We start from the raw sequence: 26,501 nt of genomic DNA, 5'->3' as shown, positions 1-26,501 counted from the left end.
ACCCCAAGTTGGCTTTTGAAACACTTGTAGCTCAACATGGTTCCGACAATGGGATTGTAACAGCAAATACCTTAACAGAACTATTCAGTTTAAAGTATAATAGCTCAATCAGCATTACAAACTATCTCGCGCAAGTCCAAGATCTCCATTCCAAAATTCGTGACTTGACATCTGGAGACAAAGATTTACAATTATCAGACAGACTCTTCGCCATATTATTAGTCAACAGCCTTCCTCGCAATGATTTCGGACTTATTATTCAACACTTTTTGTCGAACATCAAAATGATCTCTACAAGCGACGTGTGTGCTCGACTTCGACTTGAAGCCAGCTCCAACAATAACAGCGAAGAAAAATTTAAGGAAGTCTATGCTGTTAAGACAAAGAAAAATCCCAAAATTGACAACAGACGAGTAGGAAAACTATCAAAAGATTTATGTCACATTCATTTGAATTCAAAACATACTAATGAACAGTGCCACACGCAAAAGAAGAACAACAGCAAGGAATCCAGTTCTCTATCTACTGAAGAGATGGCAAAACGATATCAAGCATTGATGGCTACTTCGAGCCAACCTACTCCAACCACCTCGAACTCAGCCTCTGCTCATGTAGCTATTGATGATTCCTCTACAAATGATTTTATTACATATTCTGCTTACAATGCTTCGACCAGATTAACCAAAACCACAAACTTCCTGATTGATAGTGGCGCCAACACACATATTACGAGTCATGCAAATCTACTTTCCAACATACACTCCATTCCCTATGTCAACATATCCGGCATAGGAGGACACGATAAACAAGTCTCTGCGAAGCTAGCGGGTACTGCATACATAAAAGGATCCACTTTATCCGGGGAACCTAGACTCATTGCAATTGAAGATGTACTCTTGATACCAGATGCTGGAGTCAACATTATTTTGGTATCTTCCATGATGAAAGATGGAGCAGTTTTATCTAGCAACAAATCCACTCTCATGCTTAAAAATCATATAAGAGATTACATCATCACTGGTCAAGAAACAGATGGTCTATTCTTAGTACAGGCACGTCAATCTCAAAATCTCTTTGCTGCTCCTGCAACTATCCCCGCTGACGTCTGGCACCGACGCTATGGGCATTTAAATTACAGATCACTATCTAAAGTCTCCCCATCCTCTTCAAAGAAAATCGATTGTGAACCCTGTTCTTTATCAAAAGCCCATCGACTCCCATTTTCATCTCACTTTCCAAAGTCCGATATTCCTCTATTTCGTATTCACAGTGATGTAATAGGACCACTACCCTCTCCTTCTCTAGGCGGTGGAAAATATATTGTTTCCTTTATTGATGATGCCACTAGATACACTTGTATAAAAATCATGCGATCCAAATCTGAAGTTTTCACACACTTTGTACAATCTGTAAATGAATCCAAAAGATATCAAAACAAGAAAGTTGTCATTTTTAAATCAGACCGTGGAGGTGAATATACCTCAAACCAGTTCTCTCAATACCTTTCACAACAGGGTATAACTTTTGAAAGAGCACCTGCAGAAACTCCTGAGCAGAATTCTGTATCTGAACGATATGGTCAATCACTCCTTGAAAGAACTAGATCAATAATGATTGATGCCAGTATTCCCAATTTCCTCTGGGGAGAAATTGTCATGTCAGTCTCTTTTATTCTCAATATATCACCAAATGCATCCATCGAGATGGAAACACCTCAAGAACTATGGAACACTGGCATCTCTGGAGCACACAAAACCAACAATGAATTTCTTCGAGCTATAGGTTGTGCTGTGTACCCACTTCTAAAAACATCTGAATACACTAAACTTTCTGCACGCTCTAAACTATGTGTTCATGTAGGATACAAAAAAGGCGCAAGGGTGTATCGTTTGTGGGATATCAAAGGTAGAAAAATAATTATATCACGTAACGTAATATTCAACGAGCGATTATTCCCATTCAAAAACAATACAAATGTACCAATTGAAGTACCAGATACTAACAATTTTAATTTCCCTCTGAGTCTATTTTCTGAACACCAAACTACACCAGAAAAAGATACTGACCAATCACAGAACCATGAATCAGAGATCACATCAACAAATGAAGAAACGAATATGTCAACTATCCCAAGAATCCCAACTATTCCTCCTGCACCTTTTTTCCCTTCAGTCCCATCTTTTCCGCCATCATCAACATTTTCTTTCCCAAATGCACCACGAAAATCTAATACACCAATTATACAACCTATTCTCATTGAAAACAACCACACATCTACAAACTCATCTCCGTTCATATCCCCTGTACAACTAACACCAATTTCGCCAAATTTCTCAGAGTTTTCAACATCCGACTATCCAACAAATCCACCACTACACTCTGATGATGTAATAGAATTTACTCCCAAAACTCTCATCCCACTCTCAAAATCAATACATGCTCCTAAAAATCAACTATCAATACCAGAAGATACAGAAAACAGATCCGAACCTGGAATCAGAACATCTCCTACACAAGAAAAAGAAAATCAAAGTCAAACATCATTGGATTCAAAATTAGAAAAACAAAAACAAAAACAACTAGAACATCAAAAAGAACTAGAAATGAAATTAGAAAAAGTAAAAGTAAAGCAAAAAGAATTAGAAAAAGCAAAACAAATCAAACATCAAAAAGAATCAGAGTCAAGATTAGAAAAAGAAAAGCAAATAGAAATAGAAAAAGCAAAGCAAATCAAATATCAAAAAGAATTAGAGTTAAGATTAGAAAAAGAAAAACAAAAACAGATCCAAAAACAAAAAGAATTAGAAGCAAAGTTGGAAGAAGCAAAGCAAAAACAGATCATACATGAAAAAGAATTGCAATTACAATTAGAAAAAGATAAAGAAACAACAAGAATAATAGAACAAGAAAAAGAGAAAGAAAAAGAAAAAGAGAAAGAAACCCGCAAAATAATAATCAAGATAAAAAGACCAAAAGATAACAATATCAATGTAACTCAAAACAATAAAGAAAAAGAAATCCTTGAAAAGAAGAATGAGACAAATACAAATACTGAAGATTCAATTCCTACTTCAGAAGACCAACACGGAACAGGTAACAATACATCAAATTTTTCTGAGAACCCTCAAGTACAATCCTCCAACAAACACCAACCAAAAATCATTCCCCATCCTACCTCTCAGCGACCTGCACGTGATCAAAAACCTCCTCTACGCTACGGCAACTTAACAATCTATGCTGCAAAAAGAAGTACAGACTGCCCATCATATGCTGAAGCAATGAGAGGAAGCAAACGCAAAAACTGGATCAAAGCCATGGAAAGCGAATTCAACTCACTGACCTCTCACAATGTTGGAGAACTAGTCGATGCTCCCTCAGAAGCCAATGTTATAGGAGGTATGTGGCGTCTGAAAAGGAAACACGACGAACACGGAAATATCATCAAATACAAAGCTAGATGGGTAGCTCTAGGAAATCATCAAATATGGGGTGTTGACTACGAAAAAACTTTTGCATCTGTTGTCCAATCAGATACCATGAATATGCTGTTCTCTCTTTGTGCTTCTGAAGATTGGGAAATGGAACAATTCGACATATGTACCGCCTTCCTCAATGGAAAGAACAAGATGCCTGTTTACACAAGACAAGTTCAAGGATTCTATAACCCGAGCTCTCCGAAGAAAGTCTGGTTACTCAAACAATCCATCTACGGAACAAAACAAGCACATCGCGAGTTCAATGCCGACCTTGAAGAAAAGCTTAGAAGCATAGGTTTCCTTCCATACAAAGACGATAATTCACTATTCACCTTTCAAAGAAACGACAAAATAATCCACATACCAATGTTTGTTGACGATGGACTTGTATTTTCGAACTCAAAACCTCTGATCAAAGAAAGCAGAGAGAAGCTAGAAACACTATATAAGCTCGTATGGACCACTGAACCCACACTACACCTTGGTATCAAAATTACACGAGATCAAACCAACCGCACAATACATCTGTCCCAAGAGCACTATCTCAAGAATGTCCTCGATCGTTTTGACATGACACATTGTAACACTACACCCACGCCTCTTCCAACCTCTGTTGATCTAACACCCGGCACAAGCAAAGAAATAGAAGATGCTGTTCATCTACCGTACCAACAAGCTATTGGCTGTCTAAACTGGGCTGCTGACCATACACGACCCGATATACAATATGCTGTCTCCATGCTAGCTCGTTACTCATCAAAATACACATACCGTCATTGGAAAATTGTAAAGCATCTCTTTAGATATGTTCAAGGCACCTTGGATCGTGGTATATTATTCACAAAACACAATAGCCCATCAACTGAACTTCGTGCATATGCTGATGCCAACTACGCAGCTTGTACTGATACTCGCAGATCAACAACTGGATATGTATTCACACTGGGTGGATCTTTAATCAGCTGGAAAAGTCGTCAACAACCTACCGTCGCTCTCTCTACCACTGAAGCAGAGTACATGGCCCTTGGTGATTGTGCAAAGCATTGTCTTTGGTTGAGAAGAATGATTTCGCATCTAACTCAGACTCCTATTCCAACATCTCCAATATCTCTTCCACCTCTCAGTATATTCAATGATAACAATGGTGCGGTATTCCTGTCTCAAGAATCAGCCACAAACAGCCGATCAAAACATATAGATATAAGACACCATTTTATTCGAGACTTAATATTTTCACATCAAATATCCACTCATATGATTGATACAAAACTAATGCCCGCCGATTTTCTCACAAAGAACGCCCCAAAAGAAATGACAAATCGGTGTCGGTTCCTAATTGGTAATGTCAATACCAAAGAAGTTCACCTTATAACTACAAACTCACTTCCTATACCTGCAAAAGTATTGAGCAAGGGGGGATGTTGATACCCTAATGAGTATCACCGATACTCAACACTTTCTCCTCATCCTAAGCAATCAGCACTCTTGCTCGACTGCTGAGCTGCTGCACGTTCATCTTGTAAGAATCAGTTTCTAATCTATGTTCAGTTCAGAAACTTGTATATATACATCATATATTGTTGTGCTTCATCTTGATTTTCATTATCATAAAATGCAATTCACAATAAACTAATATCTATTTATATACATCTTACGTCCTGAGACAACTGTCTCTTTATTCTCATCTCATAAATCCTCCAACTAAGTGACACTTAGTAGGAATTATTTATTTCAATCACATTCCACGACCTTCTGTCTCATTAGCACGAACAGACCCATTGGGGGGATCTGTTGTCTGCCTTTGCTACTCCTCTTCTGAGAGTGGATTCACACTTGTAATCCTCCTACCTAGATGTCAATCGCTGTTTCACAGATTCCACTGTGTTAACATTTCATGCCAACCTCGATTCTCTGAGCTTCTTCTGCACCTTTAACTTTGGCTTTGTGAGTTTTACTGTTTGCATGGCCTGCTTTATCTGCGAAACCCTGGCCCTTGCAAAGCCAACATTGAAATTTGTTGCTTCCAGGTAGTTTATCAAAATCTATCAACAGATCAAAAGATAAACTTCATTACAACACATAAATCACATATGTTAGCTTACATGCATTGGCTTCTGAAGCCATCTTCAAGGTACTTGATATAGAGGTTTTCTTCAAGAAAGACTTGTACAATATGGATTGTGAGCTTTATCTTTCAGATCTGGATGATTGGAAAAGGAATGTTTTGTTTAAACTGACTTGTTCTTGCACAGGATTTGTTGATTGCTTGATTTCCCACAGTCCTCTATTCTATCAATCTCACTATGTTCAAAACTTGCCACATCAAACTTTGTGTGGTTTTTTTTGAATGTTATTACAATACACATCTTGAAAAAGTGCAGTACAAGGAAATTTTGATATTTAGGATCGGTAAAGCCTTTCTTTGAGAAAGAAAGTAGGGGTAAGCAAAGTTCAAGGATGAGATGTTCATGATTATTTCACTCCTTGTTTCAAGGAGTGAATATCATTTCTGTTCATCCACATCTAGCTCAACATGAGCCAAAGGTTGGAAAAGTATCCCATATGGATGCAAAGCAAGGCTTAAAATTGATAGAATAGTATTTTGCAGGCATGAAAATGTAGGTGAAAGATTCAAAAAAAGGAAAACAAGCAGTGTTTGACAAATAACATTTCAGGGAGAAAAAATCAAACTAATGTCATCAATACCATGTTTCTCAGCCAATTTTGTCATCTTTTTGTGTGCCTCCTCTGGATATCCAGTCAACACAGTTCTTCAATACTCTTCCCATTCCTCATCATCCATCTCACCACGCAAGTCATTGACTTGACTGATTCTTTCTACCAAACGTTCATTAATCTGACAAGCACAGCCAAAGCAAGTGACTTTTCCTCTTGATGGGACAACTTTGACATTTTTGACATTGTAAGTCTTTGCGGCCAAAGCGTGGTGATGAATGTGGCTGGCCCACAGTGCCTCAACAACACCATCACATGCATCACTGCGTCCACCACCTCCCTTCTCGACGTCGAGAAGGGTAGAATGGTCAGGGTTTGCTGCGAGAAAGATCTTTTCAAAAAATTGTTTCTTCCACTCATTCAAAACATCAGCAACCCTGAGCAACCCTAAGCAGCCTAAGCCATTTGAAAACCTGGACAGCTCAGACCTGCGCATCAGCGCGCCGCCTGATTTTTCTCAACTGAACAATTCCCCCCTTGAACCCCTTTCAATCAATATTCCTCCAAAGGATGCATTCCAAACGAGATGAAGTTACTTACGACGTGCCTGGCCTTTACTCAGTTCAAACAGTCAACTCTTCAAGACTACCTCTATCAGTGCAGCAAGAGCATTAGCTATGCAACAACTCCAATATGCATTTTATGAAATCAAATCACAAATTGATCTAATAGAATATCAATCACTTTTAGAATCAGGATCAATTGTACAATCAAGTGAAAGATATTGGAATGGGAACTCCGTCTACGTATCACATTGAGATTGATTTGAATTTCTCCATCTTGACAAGATGATAAAAACGTCGTACATGGACTGGTACTCAATTGGTCATAGTGATTATCACCATGAAATTCCATGATTCCTTCAAATCTACCAAATCTAACATCAATCAATAACCATCCTAGTAATATCACTTCGACCAATAATCAGAACAACAATCCTAGTTCAAGTACTTCACCTACTTTAACTTCTATCGATAGTAACAATTATAATGTGAACATCATCGCATTAGCATCTCCTGAAGCTGAACGAACACCCACTACTATTACCACTCATCATTCAAACATCGATTCACCTTATTCAAGCCCAACCCCTGAAGCCATTCAATCTTATAAGAGTACTCCTCAATTATTACATCAATTATCTTCTCAATCTACTCCTGCCTTACTCGAATCCACTTCAATCAAGCATCCAAGTTTATTCTCTTTTTTTAAAATCTCCACTTTCTCCTATTTGTAAAACTCATTCATATCTCAACCTCCACTTCACAGCAGCATTCAGACCAGCCACCATTTCATCTGATCAGATGGGGTTTCATTCATCTCCTAAAAACGATTCTCATTTTGATTTATTTGAAGGATTAGGAGTCAATCCGTGATCTGGATGAGTTGTCCATTCTTGAGGTGTCGAAAATGGATTATTGAAACAAGTAAAAGCTTCAATATTAGGAACAAACAATGGGATCAAAACTTCAAAATCTTCTGAATTTGATGTATCAAGATTCGGTTGACTTAATGGACTAAGCCGGCTTTGATTTCTAGTTTTCTTTTCTTTGATTTCTTTTACTTTAGTTTTTTAGTTTTTGTTTCTTGGTGATGATTTAGATAAGATTCCAGTTCTTAATTCGATGATGCGTTAATGTAAGGGTGCTGAGATATCAGATTTGAATCCTTAGTTCGAATTGTAAACCCACTAATAGATGAAATTTCTTCCTCAACTTCCAAATCGTCAAAGTCAAAAGCATCGGTAATGTCAAACTCTGGTTGTTCTAAGACAAGTGAAGGTTGTGGAGCGGAGGCTTCTGGGCCAGTAGAAGCGAATTGACTCATCTGATTAGTTCTAAATCCAAAACAAGTCATCTATATATCTCTCATAGAATATAATCTGGTTCAGTTTGGTTTTTTTAACAACTTTAAAATGCATTCGTTGGGCTTTTCTTGAACATCTTTGACTTTTCTATATATCAATAGAAAGAACTGGGAATAAGTTGATGTACTTTTCAATGATGATGATCAAGTTATTTAATGATTTATTTCGACTTTGTCAAAAGTTGGAGATTTTGATCAATCTTAATCATCTCTTTAACTATCAAGACTTTCTTCTTGATCGTTTTAAAACCTTCAGCTTTTGAATTGGTTAGGGTAATTCTTTTGACTCTCTTTGAATGAGGGTAGATTGGAAGTTGACAGATACATAGTTGTGCCGTTTTCTTTAAGACACTTAAGAAATTCTCGTGACATGTACTCTCCGGTTATGAGCCGAATTTGAGTGATTAATTTGATTAATTGGTTTAGGTATTCTTTTGATCGAGTTGATTTCATGAAGGATTTTTTAGGCAACGGTGATGAATCGAGTTGATGAACTTGAACTTGAGTTCATGTGTTGGTCAAAAGGGTTGGATCATAAGAGAATGACATAAAGGAAACATAAGCGAGTCTGAAGTTCTAAGGAATATCCTGAGGCAGAGAATCTAACGTCTGAGGAATTCCCTGAGGCTCAATGGCTTCTGATCAATCACTCATGCATCTCTCAGTCTATGCTGAGTGGGATACTCAGTAGTGGAACTAACCCGCAATAAAGTTGGAACAAAGTTGAACCAAATCCAGACATTCTACCCTTCTCAATGTCGAGAAGGGAGGTGGTGGACGCAGTGCATTGTAATCAACTGTGATGTTTTAGTCGTCCAAATGAAAACTGTCACCAACAACATTTCCTTGATACTCATTGTTTTTTAAAGAGTACAGTTTCCCAGTTTGGCGATTGATATGTGTGAAAAAACCAAAGGCATACTGAGTAATATCATTGTTGGTATGAGATGCATTGACAAACTTGTCAAAGGTGACAGCAATGTTTGAAGCAAAGACTTGCGCATTAGGTGATACATAAAATGATTGTCTGTCCCAAGAAGGTGCACCAGTACTTGCGGCAACTTCAGCATTAGATTTAAAAGCATAAGAAGATGATCCAGAAAATCGTTCTGCAAAGAAGTCCTCAATTGCTGGGAGATTTCCTTGACGAGTGAGATCTTCTTGCATTTTCCAAAGCTTTGCACCTGTGGCTGCATTGAAAGCATATGTAGCTGAAAGAGTATGTCATTAATATTGATGCTTGATTGAACATAATTTGAAGAGAAATTAACTAACCTGCTTTAACAAGCCGGTCAAATCCAGGCCTGAAACCAGCACAATACATCTTGCCATACTTCTTTCAATTGGCTTTGGCTTTTTTGGCAGCACCATTTGTCTTACAAAGTCCGTGTGCTTGAGCGTGTTTATAGACAGTTGAAATTGAATGGTTGTACTTTTCAAAAAAAGCCACATTTTCAGGAGTTGGCTCAACAAATTGAAAAATCCCTAATAATTGAGAGGTGTTGGCATTGAGATAAACAACAGTTCCATGATAGATTATAAAAGGAGGATTTTCAAATTTCTTGAAAAAGAGGAATTTTGTTTTGGGTGGCAGTCCATATCTTTCAGTGAGCTTGGCAATCTTGGCACTTCAATGGTTGGGTGGTGGGTGATCTTGATTTTTTTTCTCAGCATTCTTCCGTTTGGTACAATTTTTGTGAGAAAGAATGGTACTCAGAGACTTATGTTTAGGTTTCTTAATCACTTCATCCATTATTGTAAATCTGTGACACTTGCTTGAACTCTAGCTGCAGGGTTATGCATTGAGATGAGCTCAAGATTTGAAGCCAGAGGTTTTGCAAGTGACACAGGTTTAAACAATGGAAGTAGGAAAAAGAAGTGCCTAGAATGCTCTGAACAATAATGATGGGGCCTAAAATGTGATTGAGAGATAATTGGAAGAGTGATGTTTTCTGATGTATAGAAGAACGAATAATTGAGAGATAACAAAACAATGATTTGAAGGAGAATAAATTCTGAACGTTAGTTGTTGATGAATATTCAACCAATGGGACAAAGATCCTCTATGACTGGGTCAATCTCAAACTGGACCAAAAGGGTCTTGACCTGAAATGACTGTGCCACACCCTGCCATGCCCACTGGTTCAATTTCAAAATGCCCTAATGGACTTGGTTCCCTGGTTTGTGATACAAGCTGCAGAAATCCTCGGGATCGAAGTTCTTGATCCAAAACGGAAATTACTCAGGGTGGCCAAGGTCACCTGCTCTGTATGGCTACAATGAGGTCCTCAGGTGATCTCATTGTAGGCAGAGCTGATGCGATGTTCACACGGCGATCAACGTGGCCAATGTGAATCTGTTCACCACGGATCACGACCTGATTGTAACACGGTTTCACCGCTGCTGGCTGTGACATCACATCCATGTGATTCAAACTTGCACAGGGTTCAACATCGCTGGGTTCCATCTGTGATTCAAGTCGGAAGCTCTGTGAAACTCACAGAGCCCTTCACCGCACCCTGGCAGCCCTCTTTCACTCAAAGGCTGCCCGGTGGTGTATGATTGTAAAATGTGATTTCTGACCAAAAATCACTTAAACAAACACACCCTTAAGCAAATTCTGGTAAGAAATCACATTCTACAAAATTTAAAATGTCTATTTGGTGGAGCATGTTACATCTTTGCATTAAAAAAATTTACAGAATGTAATTTCTGGTCAGAAATTCCTTAAGCAAATGTGCCCTAAGGGCGTGTTCACTTAAGCAATTTCTGGTGAGAAATCACATTCTGCAAAATTTAAAATGTCTATTTAGTGGAGCATGTTACATTTTTGCATTAAAAAAATTTACAGAATGTGATTTCTGGTCAGAAATTCCTTAAGCAAACATGCCCTAAGCGAATTATCAAATTATTGATTTATCCTCTTTTATCCCATATATATCTTCCCCCAAAACACCCCCATGAGTCTATACACATATAAACACATTCATCCATTCAAATTCATGAAATTCATCAATAAAAATATAAAGAAAAACAACAATAAAAATAAATGAAAAACACTCTAATCCAAAATCCAAAATCCCATAAAAGTAAAAAAAAGTAAAAAAAAGCATTGCCAATAATAGCCAAAAAAAAAACAATAGACAAAAAAAGGTCCATAGAGAAAAAGAAGAAAAGTTAAACCTAAATTCAAATCCTTCAAAGTTTTCCCAAGTAATAATAAACTAAATAAACTTTCTCATAAGACATTATAAATCCGTGTCATCTCCTCCTCCTCCTAATCCCAATGACGTAACAGGCGTATGAACCAAAGCAGGTGAAGGTTTCAATCTAGGTTGTCTAACCACTTCAAAGGTCTTAGTACCACCACCACCACCACTACTTGTGGGTTCTACATTTCCTTCTTCTTCAATTAGCTCATCTTCTGTTGATGATCTTCTTTGATAAGTAGTCGATGACCGTTTCCAATTCCCAAACAATCTTCCAATCCGACTCTTCCCTTCTCTTGGTTCATCATCTTCTTCTTCTTCTTCTTCGGTTGTCTCATCATCTTCAGATGAACTTTCATTTCTTCTCCGATTACTCAAACCTCCAATTCTCCACATCGTCCGCTTATTCTTTCTTGCAATCTTTTTCTTTTGGTTTTCAATTCTAGGTGAAGTAGTATGATGATCAGGTTGATCAAATAAATTAGTAGTCGTACGATTCCCACTTCCAGTGAAAGATGAAAATCCAGATGTAGATGGGGCTTGATGTGCCATGGGTGGATAATCTCTTCTTCTTCCATCATCATGAACTTCATATGGTGTCTTTTCTGTTGCTCGACCTCCTCTGACTACCGCAAATCCAGATGAAGCCACAGCTGTGGTGGGAGGAGGTTTCGGTGGCGTATGAACAGGATGATGAGATTCATGATGTGCTGATGGGATCGTGTTGAGTTCAAAAGGTGGTTGGGTTCGAAGCCATGGTCCTTGTGACATCGCAGACATTATATTTCCGTCATCGTCATTCATTCCAATCATACCAACAGGTGATTGATGACCATGAGAAAGAACATTGATCCGGTTCCGCATGTCATCCTGTTCTTGTCTGATGAGCGGATGAGATGTGCTCAAGCCTGAAACAGATCCCTTTAGCTGTCCATCCAAAAACTGAATCGATGTTCTAGGAGGTAAGGTGTTGCTAGGTTGTTTGATACCCAAACCAAGTGAAGTGCTTCCACTTTGCTTAATTCTCCTTCGCCTTCTTCGTCTTGCAGCAATTGCGGCAGCTCGACCATGACGAGTAGTGCGGTTCCCGTTTCGGTCCCATCTTCGGATCGCACCCTTGAGCCCACCTGATCGAGTACTACGGGTCTCATCAAATGGAATATGAGCGATTAATCGCAATCCGAGCTCAACAATCTTAACCAATAACATCAATAGCAGTAGTAGAAACACAATGGCTTGTAGTAACAAGATCACATAGGTTAGCCATCCGGTCGCAATCGAACCGAGGGAAACTGTTGGGGTTAAGACCACCAAGATCACAGCCGTGATGATTCGAGAGACTGAAAAGACAAAAGATAATGGGGCCATGGCAGCTCCGTCACCCCACGGAAGCCATAGAGACTGAAGTAATGAATAAAGAAATGAACCCGTTAGTTGAGCACTTCGATCACAAGGCCTGAAGGCTGTTTTGTTGCCTCACTCACCGTCAAAGTTGTCTCAGTCATCTCAGCCACCAATAAAACTACAGCATGGATGATAGCCATAGATTGACTAGCACCCAGAGCGATCCCGACTACCAAGGCACTACAGAGTCGTACAGCGATGAAGATCTCATTCCGATCAGCATAGGTATTGTAAAGCGGACCAAGAGCAAGGATGGTGGGAAGGTCATCCAAAAGTTGAACAGGTGTACGTTTCTTGATTCGATAGATTTGTAAAACTGGTACTGAGACGAAAAGAAAAAGAAATACCACAGCCACTGCGATTGAAGAAGTAGATGCTGTTCCAAAGAGGCTCAATTGATAAGAAGCAAAACTAATCATTGGATAATAGAACAGTAAGATGATTCTAGTTAGATTTCCTGGGTTGATGTCATGAGCACAATTTGTCAGTCATTGACCCCACCCGTTATGATCTTGAGTGGTAAAACTCACCTTGTAGTGAAGCCCAATGAAGCCTCCAAGCTGAAGCGTGAGTAAATCGAGAAAAGCCCTTTGGTCCAATACCAGACAATCTACGCTGAGGCGGTCGTTTGGGAGATTTTTCTCGAAAGCCCCCTGAGAGTTTGGGTTGCCACCATGGTGATTGAGCGGACGTACTTCCATCACGGACAATATCCTCAAGTTCCTTTGAAGGAGCTCTACCATCTCGACTTTCATATCCAACACCATCATCAATTTCAGTTGCGGCCATTTCTTTTCGATGATTCAGGCAAGAGATTGAAACATCTATGATATAACATATTACGCCCCAAACGATAGCTACACCGCAAATGATTCCAAAGAAGACAGCCGAGGTACCAAAGACTTGAGTTGACTGGATACCCAAGATCTTTGCCCATCGCTCAAAACCAGGTGACTCTGGTCTCAAGTTGAGTAGTTGATTTGGTAAGTTACGATTGAGGTAGATTGGACTTTGAGGGTCGTCCATTTGAGTCACAAACGGACTGGGTGGATCATACGGAGGCGTGGCGAGTGCATCGACAGGAAGGTGTGATGATGAACGAAAGGAGTTGATGAAGGAGCTGTTGAAGACGAGTGTACTCCAAGCCGTTTGAGCCACAATAGGGTAGAAGAAATCGGGCCATTGAACAGCAAAGAGACCTAAGCAGGTCACAAATTGAGCATGCCAAATGATATCACGAGCACTAGGAGTAGCAAATCTAAGGAGTGCGCCAGAGACCAGTAAACCTTGACCGGCCCAAGTGTTCCACCAGATAAGAGCCCAATGAGGCATTGAATCAAAGTTGGCAGGATTATAAGGATCAGAGATACTGGTGGCCACTCTAGCTTCATGATCAAGTTGTTCAGATATTTTTGCAGCCCAAATCCTAGCAGTCCAAGAGGCGATGAGATAAGTGATAGTGAGAGCCACTGGGATCCAAAAGATGATTTTGTAATAGAATTGATGAGGGTAATAAGGTGTCGAATCGAATTGAACGCAAGCTAGAGTGAGTGCCGGGGTTGAGGTATCGAGTAGATGAAGCTGAGTTGAAATCGAAGTGAATGGAAATGTACTTGTGAGAGGGATTGAGAAACCGAGAGCAAGATCACCTGGGCCATATGGACAACCGGAATTAGAAGCCAAAGAAGAGTTTGATTGATCAGGAGTGGTAGGAGTGCTGAAGTTTGAAGCCAGATAGTTTGGAGTACGAATAGATGAGCATAATGCAGATTGATTGAAGAAAGTTTGAAAGTTAAGTACAGATGATTCAGTGATGAGTGTTGCTGATTAAGATCAAAGTGTGATTTGGATGAGATGAAGATCAGTGATTTGATGAATAGAATAGAATGATAAAGAGATGGATTGATTACCTAAGAAATTAGTTCTCGAACTATAACCCAAAGATTGAGTTGAAACATTACCATGTAAAGAGAAACGTAAGATTGGCTGATGAGAAAGAGTAGAGTGATCAAGTTGAGTGAAGAGTTGATGAAAGTTAATGAGTTGATCTGAAGTTGAAATCGAATCGGAATGTTGAGAGATACATGAAGTGAATCTTGGATTCAGTGGTTCAGCTTGAATAATATTATTAAATGAGATCACTAAGATATTGATGATGTTGATGGATTTGATGGATAATCTTGATCTCATTGAGTTAGTCTTGACTCTTGATGATGGATTTCAATCTGAATGGTGATCATCAATCAATAATCAATAATATTAATAAATGTCGAATGGTGATTGGTTGATGATAGTTTGAAGAACACTCTTGTCTGATTCAAATTATTCTCATCAAGTCCATCTGACTGGCTGATTCGGATCAGAAGTAAAGAGAAGTAAAGATCCAAATCCTTATGTATACATATCGGTCATACAGCTTTAATCTCTTAAGCTAAATGGTTTCATCAGGTTTTGTCCATTTCAAAATCATCCCATTGCGCCAGATTGCGCCACTTTCCAACCTCCATGAATGTGATCCTTCATCAAATTCTCATCCTTCATCATCGCCACACTTTGCCATACCAATCAGTCTATGTATAGTCTCAACGTCAAGGAAAATCAGATCTGGATGTAATTATCTCATCTCAGACTCATCATCTTCCACCAAAATCAATGCACACCATAAAACTCAACAAAAAAAACCATTCGGAGCAAGCTTAAATTGCGAAAAGAAATTGTACTAGAATATCATCATCACACATCGTGATCAAAGATGTATTAAGTACAACCTTTGGTATTAATAAGGACCTTCCTTGATACTTAGATATCAAGATGAATTTATTTGTCATTCTGTAAATTTCAAATATCATACCATTAAGGTAGAGGTGTTCGGTCATCTGATACCTTGCGTTGAGTCTTTCCATTTCAATCGGTCGGATGAGATCTCAACTTATCAAAGTCTCTCCGCCCGAGTAGTACTACAAGATGAGACCGGAGCACCAGTGTAGAGGAAAAGTTATATCAGCAGGAATTTCGGCCTATTTCGGCTCTTGGTCTGATCAAGACGTAACCTATGTTTGTATATAAACAGTTGACCAGCTATAAACTCCTAAAAGGTACCTACGTTGACTTTGCCATCGAAATGGGACTTTAACCAACAAAAGATATATATTACTGACTTCTGACTATATCAACAAGAATAATGTCACTTTCTCTGGAAAAAGAACATTCGGAAGGAGATGAATAACTTCACGCTCAATTCATGAGATTTTTAGAAAAAGATACATATGTCTACCTACTCGTGAACGAGAACTGATGTTATATAGAAATCAAAACTGACAGACAAAGATAACGATTGAAGACTAACTATGATAGGAAAAACATGTTGAGCAAAAAGAAAAAGTAAGGAATTGATGGAGATGAAGATATGAGGTACAGCTCAAAGCACACTGTGTTCATCCCGGCACTCTTATCTTTGTCCTTCTGTAATCTGATTGCACTCATGAAGTTTTTAAACACAGGAAATTCACCCAACACTTGGACATGGATCTTTGAGACAATCTCTTCGGCCTCTCTGAAGATGTATTACGGGGATATCTCAGTATGACCTGGACGGTTTGTTGGAGTGTTGATGAAGTTTATGACAAATTTCTCTCCTGGGTATCGTTACAAGCCGCTCAAGCTTCGTAAGATAAAAAATGTCTGCTTGATCACTGTGATTAGGTGGCTTTGCAACAATCGTTGAGGATCCTTGATTATACTTCTGGGGACACAAAGATTAGATGATGATGTCCAAAAAGTGGTATATGGTATATGTATGAGCCATGGATTGAAGGAATTGACTCCTTACTCGATTCACTTCCCATGCATGGTCAATCTGTCAACAGATATTCTTTCAAAAGCACTTACTCGAGTGATTTTGCATTCAGTGCTGGTGTCACCTTCAGGTCGACTCCGACTCGGTCCGTCATCTCTAGGGATGTGTGTTTAGAAGCGATGGGTTTTCGATTGAAGTACTTTTACAGCAGCTCAGTCACCCATCTTCAACTCGTTTGAATCGTTTGACATCATGACTGATAGAGATCATAATCATGTAGGATGCGGGAGGCATCATGGATAGGTTGATCTACATGCCTAGATTGATTGACTGTTCTACTGGTCAGTACTAGATTCCTGGGCCAGTTTAGGCGACTCATTTGAATGCTATTCTTCCACAGGCAGTGGCACGATGCCCTCAAGATATAGAACTGATGGTGCTTCTCCCAACACTACATGAAGTGCAATTTTACCTAGTGGTTGGTCTCGACATGGAAAAGTCTCAAGAGTTTGAGTAACTTTACGCTCAATGTTGTGAAAAACGAACTAATACATTAAAACCCCGGTCTACGTATATGCCACACTTGAATATAAAAAAGGTAGCCTATATATGTACATACTCGTGAACGACAACCTATACCAGATGAAACTAAAACTAACAGACAATGAAAAAAAATTGGAGGCTAGGTATGACAAGACATCCATGCTGAGCAAAAGAAAAAAACCGAAGAAAAGGATAATGATAAAATGATGAGGTACAGCTCAAATGAAATCATGCCAAAGGTGAGATAAAAGTAACTGAATGATTTAAAAACCAACACCGCTCGTAAACTTTCAGGCTCCTCCGTGTGACTGGTTCCTGTTCCAGGAATTACCAGCTGCACCAGCATTGGTTTCTGAACTACGCTTCTCATTCTCAACGGCTACCCCCAACTCTACATCAACATGAACACCGCCATATTTCTCATCCGGGTAGCCTTCATTGGGTGCCACTCCACTAGGATTATCACCGTTAGCCTCGTAAGGATGTGTACCCAGAGGAGGAGCAAAAGCGTGGAGATCGATATCGCGGCTTGGGGGCAGATGATCACCACCGATAACACTGCGGATCACGCCTCGTTTTTCGCTGCTACTCATGCCGTTTTCTTTCTTCTTCCTCAGGACTAATCAAATTGCAACTTTGTCAGGCAAAGCTGGGACGTATCTATGAGAGGTAGGTGAAACAAAGGAAACATACATGTATTGACCTGCCAATCTCGGCTCACATTCTCCATCGCCTCTTTTTCTTCTCCTCGAAGTGAGAGAACAATGTGAGAGCACATGATTGACGTCATCTACAATCATATGGGTACATAAGATATCAAAGAGTCAGTACAGGATAAAGCCTCGCGTGACTATTGGTCAAACACAAACCAGAAGAGACATCGGGCTGTTGACCGCTTGAAGGGCTTGGTTGGGCAACGAGTAAAAGATCGTGTTGATACTACACGCGAAAAAGAAGTGAGGATTCAATAAATTAATTCAGGAGGGAGATTTCAAATTCAAAGAGTAGGCGGCCTACAGATTGACCACGAAAACGACCGCAAAGTACAACTGCGAGGTCAAGGCGTATAGTCAGGATCGTCAGCGCCGTCAAAATTGGGCCGATGAAGTCATTAAAACTCACAATACCATCACGGACAAACGTTTGAAAAACAGTGCTCTTGACACCACGATTACGGTATTGAAGAGCCTGTTGGATATTTTAGAAAGTCAATGATAAGTCAATATTGTTTGCAAGTGACCTTCCCGGCAAAAGGGAGCTTGACTCACGCGAATACTCGTCAAGATCAACATGATCGTGTCCATAACGATAGGTGAGACCCAATAAGCCTATGAAACCGAAATGCTTAGCTAAGTTTCACGACAACAACCTATGTGGCTCAATCAGGAGACTCACCATAGACCAATCGTGACCACCGGGACCACCACCAGCGATACAAGCTCCTCGACTTTCAGGATCAGTAGGGTCTCTTGTAGGGACTGCCTGGAACTGGGTCACAGCGAATAACAAAACGACACATTCCGTCGTAAAGCCAAGCAACAAGCCGGCTAAGATGTACTTGTTCTTTCCCCAGAGCGCGTAGGTTCTGATGACCAAGATACTGTTGAAATACATTCAGGACAAGTTGGTTATATGTGGGACTCAAGGCGACTGGCTGTGATGAAAACTTACGCCTCTGCAAAGATTGTAGTAAAGGAAGCTACTCCCGGTTCCCACTTGTAAAAACGGCTGCATTCAGCAGTAGTCATGCTCGAGTAGAACCCCTTAAGACGAGCAGAAGACAAGATGTCAGCTCATATACGAGTCGTAGAGGATTGTGAGATCGGAAGGAGATTAAACAGCGATGCGACGAACGTAAAGCACGAGAAGAAGGTTGGCCAGCGTGTAGTATCGGTTGCAATAGTACAAGACTTTAATCAAGGAGAATGGAGCTTTCCAAATTCTATGTTTAACGAAAATCGCGTAAGTTAGATGTCAAGTGACTATGAAGAACATGGTAGGAAAAGGAGAGAGCTCACCGACGGTATTCCTTAGGAAGACAGATGATCCAGTCCCACAAAGCGACCGCATACATGGCTAATCATACAAAATTGCGCGTTCGTTTCAGAAAGAGTTGATATGAGAAGGTAGAGAAAGTTTAGTTGGCTCACCAGCAAAATAGGTCTGAGTGATACTGATGAGTTTAACAGTCTCGGCATCGAGAGGACTTCCCATCTTGAATGTAATTAATAGTTAGGTATAGGAAGGATAAGTAGATTGCGTTAGATGGAGACAGAGGTGAAAGGTCAAAAGTGACTTGAATAAGGAGAGAAATAAGAGTAAAAAGATAAGGAAGTAGAAATTCGAATGTCACAAAGGTCTGGTGATAATGATCAAGTGCTCAAAAATGAATAGAGGATGGACTTGTACTGTGAAGATGATATGATGAATGGTCAAGAGGATGGAGAAGAGCGAGATGATCGTCACCTTGTCTAACAATTTATAATCCTTTTCAACATGTGAGTTCGACGTTTCTTTATTTTCAGGGCAGCACTAAGATCAGCTCCAGGCATTACCTGCTTCATTTGAGTGCTCAGTGAATATCCATGAAGCTGATATAAATTCAGGGGAAATGCTAGTAGTGGAGCCGCACAACCAACCATGGCAGGATCTCAGCATTTCATGTTGGTCCAGTGCTCGTGTCATTTTTTAATTTATAGCAAACTCCACTAGCTGTACCTACTTGTACCGTGATTTAATCAAAGTCAGAACATCTGTTAGAGCATTACAAAACCATGCATGGTGATCTTTTTCTTCTTGATACGAACGCTCGAAGTTGTTCAATGAGATGGACAAGACTCGGAGTCATGCGCGAAGTGACCCAATTTCATTCTCATCACATCAACTCAACTGCATTTTGCACATGTGTCATGCTGCATCGTCTTTCCCGACAATTTCTTGACGACTGCTCTAGAGTATCTTCATACCGAGCTAGACTGCCTGGAAATGGAATGAGCCTCATCATTACGGCACCCAACGAATCGGCCCTCACAGCTCTCAGGATAACACCATCTCAGAGCGCTCCGGTCCAATCCTCTATGTACAATACATATGTGGTCCTTTCAAAGGAACGCACGCTTACTCGAGCCTGAGGGCGCACAAGTCCTGATTTACGTAGCCTAAAAAACCTTATCATCAATAACAGAAACTTGAAGATGAGTTCGAGTCGCACATCCAGGGAGCAAAGGACGGTTGTTATCTTGTGACCGATGGTGTACGCACTACCATCAAGTGCAACTTGATACGGCAAGTGAACTATGGTGGGTCGGCGTGTTTTGCATTGCCAAAAGCGCATCGATCCGGGCTCGTCTAGATGCGCCCAACGCTGAGACAGCTAATCTAGCGGTAGCGGATAGTTCGAGGTAGCGTACCTAACACCAGCGCGGTAAGCTACAGCTAGCCTGATTTATGCGTGCATGAATTACAGCTACCCTACACAGATTTGCAGGAAACTCCAGATAACCCAATTTTTGCAGTGTAGAGGCACAAGACTCAGCTACAGTAGCTTGTAGCATAGCGTAACTTGACAAGCTACACTATCCTAGAGGTAAGATTCTTGTTAACTGCACTCAGCTGCACTACACACAAAAATGCATGGTAGCAGCATAGCTGTCTCAGCATTGACACACCTGACGTTCTTCAATACAGGAGCCAGCGTGCGCAGTCAGTTTTATTGTGGGTTGAGGAATCTGGTGAGGAGCACCCACAATGGTCACAGGATTCTGAGAGTCTGTTGACAATGTATAGATTTTTCCTAATTGATAAAAGACTAAGATACAAGGAGAAATCCTTAAAGGCATTGTAAACTATGTTGAAAGCTTGGACCTGGGGCAGGCCTTCTTGGCTTGATTTTAGGGTTGGCGTGCCCATATCAGGTTTAGCTCTATCCCACCCAATTACCAGGTGATTATGGGTGAAAATTGTGTGTTTAGCATCTAAATTTTCCAAATTCCATCTCAAAGTCCTGGCAAGGATAAGCAAAGCAGGAGGAATGACAAAGGATCATCCTGAGAGTGTTGATATACAGAGACCAATGTTTTAGTTGAGGAATGAGGATTGGGACAAAGATGACCTTTTCAATGATTTTTGTTGATGGTGGTTGATGAAATGCCCCTTTTTGATCACCAGCAGTATCATGAAACATAAAAATGCTATTTTTGATGTTGTTGAGATTGTCTAAAAATTTAATGCCTCAGAGGTACACCTCAGCGCCCTCACTATAGGTGTGCCTTTGTAAAGTTCAAAATCCGCACCCGGGCCTGCCCAAAATTCAAAACCCGCACCCACCACGTGAACTCAGTCCCAAAGCCTTTAGAATTAATTGACATGTGTGAATCTCATTCAGGGTTAGGTTTGTAAAGCTACCTCATCTGAACAACTTCCTTTCTGTTTTTTTGAAAGTACTCACATATATTTTCAAGCCAGTCGCAAATGGTGATTGATGTGAAATAAGCAATGCAAAAAAATGTGAAAAGTGTGAATCTGCACCCACAAATTGTGCTCAAGATTAAGGAATGATTACTGCCTGCAACCCAGACAGACTCCCATTTTGATTGCTGCGATTTCAAAGCAGACCAAATCAAACTGAACAAATTGAGTATGCACCAACAACTTCATAATAAGGACCAGGCACACTGAGCCCATATTCTTGTGCATTGTTAGCAGATCTTCCACTCTAAGAGTACTTTTTAACTTTGACATTGGCAGGATCAGTGTAAAAATCATGCTGAGTTTTGTGATTAGGTCCAGCTTGGAAGTTGAGTAAGTTTTGATATATTATCACCTCACAAAGTCCATGCCCACAATCAAAGTTGCCACAAAGTGTGATTGAAATTGCTATCAAACGGTGTAGTATTTGAAGCTCAACAAGAGCTTTACAACACCTAAGAAGGGATAATCTACTACGTGTAATATAGTAGAAGTTGCCTAAAGACTGCCTTCTTCAAAGAAACCAGCACAAGGGCACTTGCTGACCACTTTGTGATAACAGAGAAAAAGATAAAGGCACCAGTGAAATAAAGCAATACTGTTGTGTAGTATTATTCCCAGTTTTAAGCGCAAAAAAAAGTCCACACACTATGTTTATTACTAGCAATACTCACCGCCAAGAAATTCACGTCGGAAAGCCCTTCCTGTTGTCATTTCGGGAAGGGCGCCCCGATGCAGAACCGCGCCCAAGTCATGCGATTAGACAGACTTCCGATCTGCAATCGAGCACGCATCACGCGACTGATTGTTCAGTCCGTTTCAAAAACGGGCGGGCTGATCCGATCGAAGACAGCTCCGATTTCAAACCGGGTACGTGGCATCCAACTGAGCCTCAGCCCGATGCAAACACGCAAAGTACGTTTCCGACTCAAACCCGAATGCGATAGAATCATCCCATCGCGTAGCCCTCAACCGAGGCCGCATCTACCCCGCATCCCCGATGCAATCTCGCGCCCGATACAAAATCGGTGATCATCTTTCGACCCAATCCCACCATATCCGATGCAGTCTAATTTGCGAATGAGGTTTGCATTTTCTCTTGTGATCCATAAAAAAAACGTTGCATACAAAATTTTGTGTTGCATACAAAATTTTGACAATAAAGTAAAAAGTGAGCAAGCGTTGATAGGGCTTCTGGAATTTAATGTCTTTGAATTTCAAATCAAAATTTGCCCGTGTTTGAGTTTCCATTTACTAGCTCCAAATGATAGGTCTGAGGCTCAGCATGTTAACTTTGAAATGTTAACTTCAAAAGTTAATGTTAACTTCGAAAGGTAATGTCAACTTCGAAAGTTAATGTTAACATCAAAAGTTATTGTTAACTTCAAAAGTTAATGTTAACTTCAAAAGTTAATGTTAACCCCGAAAGTTAATGTTAACCTCGAAAGTTAATGTTAACTTTCGAAGGTAACATTAACCTTTGAACGTCCCAACCTTTAAGCAGGAGATCAAAATTGATGCTCAAAAATACCTTCAGCTGTTTCTGTAAGCAAATGCTAAGTTTTGATGGCATGAGCAAAAAGCGTGCCACGTAATTAAAAGGCCAGATTTATGTAAAAGGTGAGGAAAGAATTGAAAACAAAGGTGGAAACAAAAGTCATCCAGAGGGCTAGATGCACAGTAGGGAACTCCGGACAACCTTAATTCCAAACAGACCCAGAAAATCACATAACAACACAAAGCTCTGTCAATACAAAACTCAGATATGACCCGCTTCATACATGACAGTATCCTTTTCATCCAAGAGAAGTTCCTGAAAGTAATGTTCAACTTGTGAAAACATGCTCCTCATTTCGCTAAGCACTTGAGCGTATTTAATCTCCATCGATGTAACTCGATCAATTTCAGGCCCTTGGTCTAAGGATATCAAGTTAGTAAACTACTCAGTTGATATAATGTATCTAAAATCGCCGACTGACCACAGATGATGTCTCTCACATTCAAATACATGTCCTTCATGAGGCGCAAGACTGCCGCGTAGTTGTGTACAATCGAATGTTTTGCTCGCTTGATGACCAAATCTGGATGGACTGCCAAGCCATTTGCTTCTTCGTAGGGTCGCTTTCTCACTGACACCAGAGAAATACTAGACGACGCTCCCTCAACCTCTTCAATTTCAGAAGGAACATTCTCGGTCAATGACAGAGCCTTACACAACCGGTTCAGAGTACGAGATGGTGCGTGGGTGGTCAGCTCCTGCATCCTAGCTAGATACATAGCCTTTCAAACTCACCTGGTCTTGTGAGCTTAAAGATTGATTGGCAATCGCAACAATCGAAGCAGGACCGATTTCCGAAGCGGAAGATTCAAGGGAGACCAAGGCGCCATGTTCATGTGCCAGGTTCTCTTCGAGATGGGATTCGGGTGCACTTTCAGATCCGGTTCGAGGGGTGCCGTCGTCAGTGTGGGCAGAAATCTTTGCAATCATCAATCTCGGCAGCATAGTTTGCTTCGTTTCCATCAGTTTACGTTTGACATCTACAGAAGTGAGGGCAAAGTTACATTCGTAAAAAAGTGGTCCACCTCATTAATCAAGGCCAATTCTTACCGTCACGTCCACGGACTCTGTTGGTAAGCCTATCAGTTAGCTTCCGAATCTTGTGGAAGATTCGTGGTGCGCGGCGGAGCTTCATCTACAAGAGTGGATGTTGAAAAGAAGTTCGCACTTCAGAGGTCAAGCAGATGGTGAAGACTAGAAAAAGTGGATAAAGGATGATTGTTGCTACTGCATACCAGTTTCGAGTGGGCGTTCGTTTTCTCAAGATTAATCAAGCTGAATAGGTGAAGAGAAATCTGGAGAGATGATCTAGAGAAGAAGCCGTAGAGGTGGAGGTTATGGACGTTCAAGCTTGAAGTGACCTGGCCTCAACACGATCGCACTGAGCAACTACGGCTTTGTTCGCGACTCCTTTGTTCCACAGTACCACCTTCACAGGTGCGTAGCAGTGCCGAAATCAGCACGTGGCTCGAAGCCTAAGGGGAGCGCGTGATACGCAATTTTTACACAAGAACGGCTTCACGTTATACTCTTCCCTTTGAAAACAACTCTGTTGGAATAACAAAGAACTTCATGAACAAAATTGATGGGAAACAACCCTCTAAAGATGGCTACGTAAAACGGCCATAGCGGTGGGACTAATATGGAGATTTGTTTTACGTGCACTGGGGTGGCCGTGATAAGCCGAAAATCGCGTCGGTAAGGTGGGCTACAAGCCCTTAAAAGGATTAGTTAAAGTAGGGGGACCCATTAAAGTAGCACAATCGTAATGAGCAGCCAAACATACTTTGTTTATGCGGGCTCTATTCTACCGCTGAGCATGACAACTTCATTGTCGATGGCGTGTTCTCGAGCGCGTGAGTAGCGGCGAGACTGCTTGAAAGGAGCGCATCTTACCACTGATTTGTGCGACAAGGGGTTCGCGTTGTATGATCCTCTCTGTAAACACACCATAAAGGATAACGACAACTCATATATCAATTCACTTCCAAGCCAAGATCCGGGATTCCCACCTCAAACATCTGAACTCAGACATCATAACATTTCATCTGCTCACTTCAACAATCCCGCTTTTGCTGTTCGGGTCAGTCAGAATATTGATAGTATCACCATATCTTCCCAACAGCTTTCTGATTTCTCTTCCTTCTATATAGTCTTTACGAAGTCATACATTGCTGCGCTTTCAAGCACGATCTGGAATCGCCTTACGGAATAGTTGACCTGCCGTATCATCGCGTGGCATCCACTCACTTAGATCACGTTTTCACTTCTTTAGTCAGTTACAACATTCACCGTATTACCAAATTTTCCTCACAATGTCTAATTTGTCCTGTCCTATAGATTTTTCACCATGTCCATGAGAATATCTGGAAATATCTCGATTACCGGGCACGTAAATCTGCCTTCTCGACCTGTACGCCGACGCTCAGCCCCTGCCAATCGGGCACGCAACACCCCTGCGCCGGCTCAACCTATTCGCAATCGGCGCCGCGGCGTCATAGCGGTCAGGAGTAGGGCGACGCGAGCAACGCCTAACGGTGACCCTCTATTTTGGAAGAAGATATTTAGCCTACCGGAAAATTTTGTCGAATTCCTGTCACCCGACTGCAACCTTTGCGCTCGCTCGGCTACTTGTGGTATCCTCCGAGCAATCGTCCTTCACTTCGTACCCAGTCACGTGTTTCCCACTCGCATGTTGAAACAGAAAGTCATTGGCATCTTCAGAGCCAAGGTACTCCGTAAATACGGACCGTTTGTTGGTCTTTGAAGGTATCAGGTGGACATCAACGTGAGTACTCAACATCAGCTATTGAACGCTACTTTTTTTTTACCAAGTTGATAAGGTGTATCCTCCTTGTCTACGTTGCTATAGCCCTTATGGTTTTTTTTTCATATCTTGCGTCTAGTAATAATCTTGCTTGCGGTCTGTACATCTTTTAAGAAATCGCGTGACTCTGCCAACTCTGTATATATACGTCAAGGCCCCGTGATGTGGAAACGGTTGTACCTATGCCTATTGTTTTTTGTATTTGAGTTATGATATCACACTTCTGTTTCTTTCATAAAAGATGTAATGCGGAGAAATACTTCGTCATACCAGTCTGTACTTAAGACTACCTGAGAGGAGTGCTTGGAAAAAAAAATTGAGTGGTATCTTGTACCTTCTTTTAAGCTGTGATTTTCTTACCTTCTCTAGTCTTCTGTGACTCGCCCATTCTGTACAACACCAATTTGGTGGGCAATTAATGAATTGCTTGGGATCATTCCAAATGGGCTCTTTTTTACTATTGAATTTGTATGCCTGTATCAGACATCTTGGACTTTCACTACTTCGAAATTCGAGGTTCAAAGTTACTTTGAAGTAATTTCAAAGTAAGTTCGAAGTAAGCTCGAAGTAAGTTCGAAGTAAGTTCGAAGTAAGTTCGAAGTAAGTTCGAAGTAAGTTC

At 40.6% G+C, this 26,501-nt stretch overlaps 3 protein-coding genes across 3 annotated transcripts; all 3 read right to left on the bottom strand.

Moving 5' to 3' along the window:
- Positions 1-10,967: 10,967 nt before the first annotated feature.
- Positions 10,968-15,008, bottom strand: MELLADRAFT_115893 (uncharacterized protein; the record flags this gene model as incomplete). Its single annotated transcript, XM_007407722.1, has 4 exons — positions 10,968-12,688; positions 12,772-13,148; positions 13,222-14,514; positions 14,602-15,008. 4 exons carry the CDS (start codon positions 14,879-14,881, stop codon positions 11,327-11,329), a joined length of 3,312 nt encoding a protein of 1,103 aa, XP_007407784.1.
- Positions 15,009-17,320: 2,312 nt separating this feature from the next.
- On the bottom strand, positions 17,321-19,244 carry MELLADRAFT_84363 (uncharacterized protein; the record flags this gene model as incomplete). Its single annotated transcript, XM_007407721.1, has 10 exons — positions 17,321-17,649; positions 17,724-17,820; positions 17,862-17,969; positions 18,153-18,218; positions 18,299-18,358; positions 18,426-18,630; positions 18,702-18,793; positions 18,885-18,972; positions 19,049-19,106; positions 19,181-19,244. 10 exons carry the CDS (start codon positions 19,242-19,244, stop codon positions 17,321-17,323), a joined length of 1,167 nt encoding a protein of 388 aa, XP_007407783.1.
- Positions 19,245-23,256: 4,012 nt separating this feature from the next.
- MELLADRAFT_84362 (uncharacterized protein) lies at positions 23,257-24,190 on the bottom strand (the record flags this gene model as incomplete). The annotated part of the gene is made up of 4 exons (XM_007407720.1): positions 23,257-23,414; positions 23,477-23,705; positions 23,791-24,035; positions 24,106-24,190. The coding sequence occupies 4 exons, from the start codon at positions 24,188-24,190 to the stop codon at positions 23,257-23,259; spliced, it is 717 nt and encodes a 238-aa protein (XP_007407782.1).
- Between the last annotated feature and the right edge of the window lie 2,311 nt (positions 24,191-26,501).

The sequence above is a fragment of the Melampsora larici-populina genome (genome assembly GCF_000204055.1).
Source record: "Melampsora larici-populina 98AG31 unplaced genomic scaffold MELLAscaffold_10, whole genome shotgun sequence".
Taxonomy (NCBI): Eukaryota; Fungi; Basidiomycota; class Pucciniomycetes; order Pucciniales; family Melampsoraceae; genus Melampsora; species Melampsora laricis-populina.
Note: the sequence above shows the minus strand (reverse complement) of the source record. Positions and strands in the feature narration are given on the sequence as shown.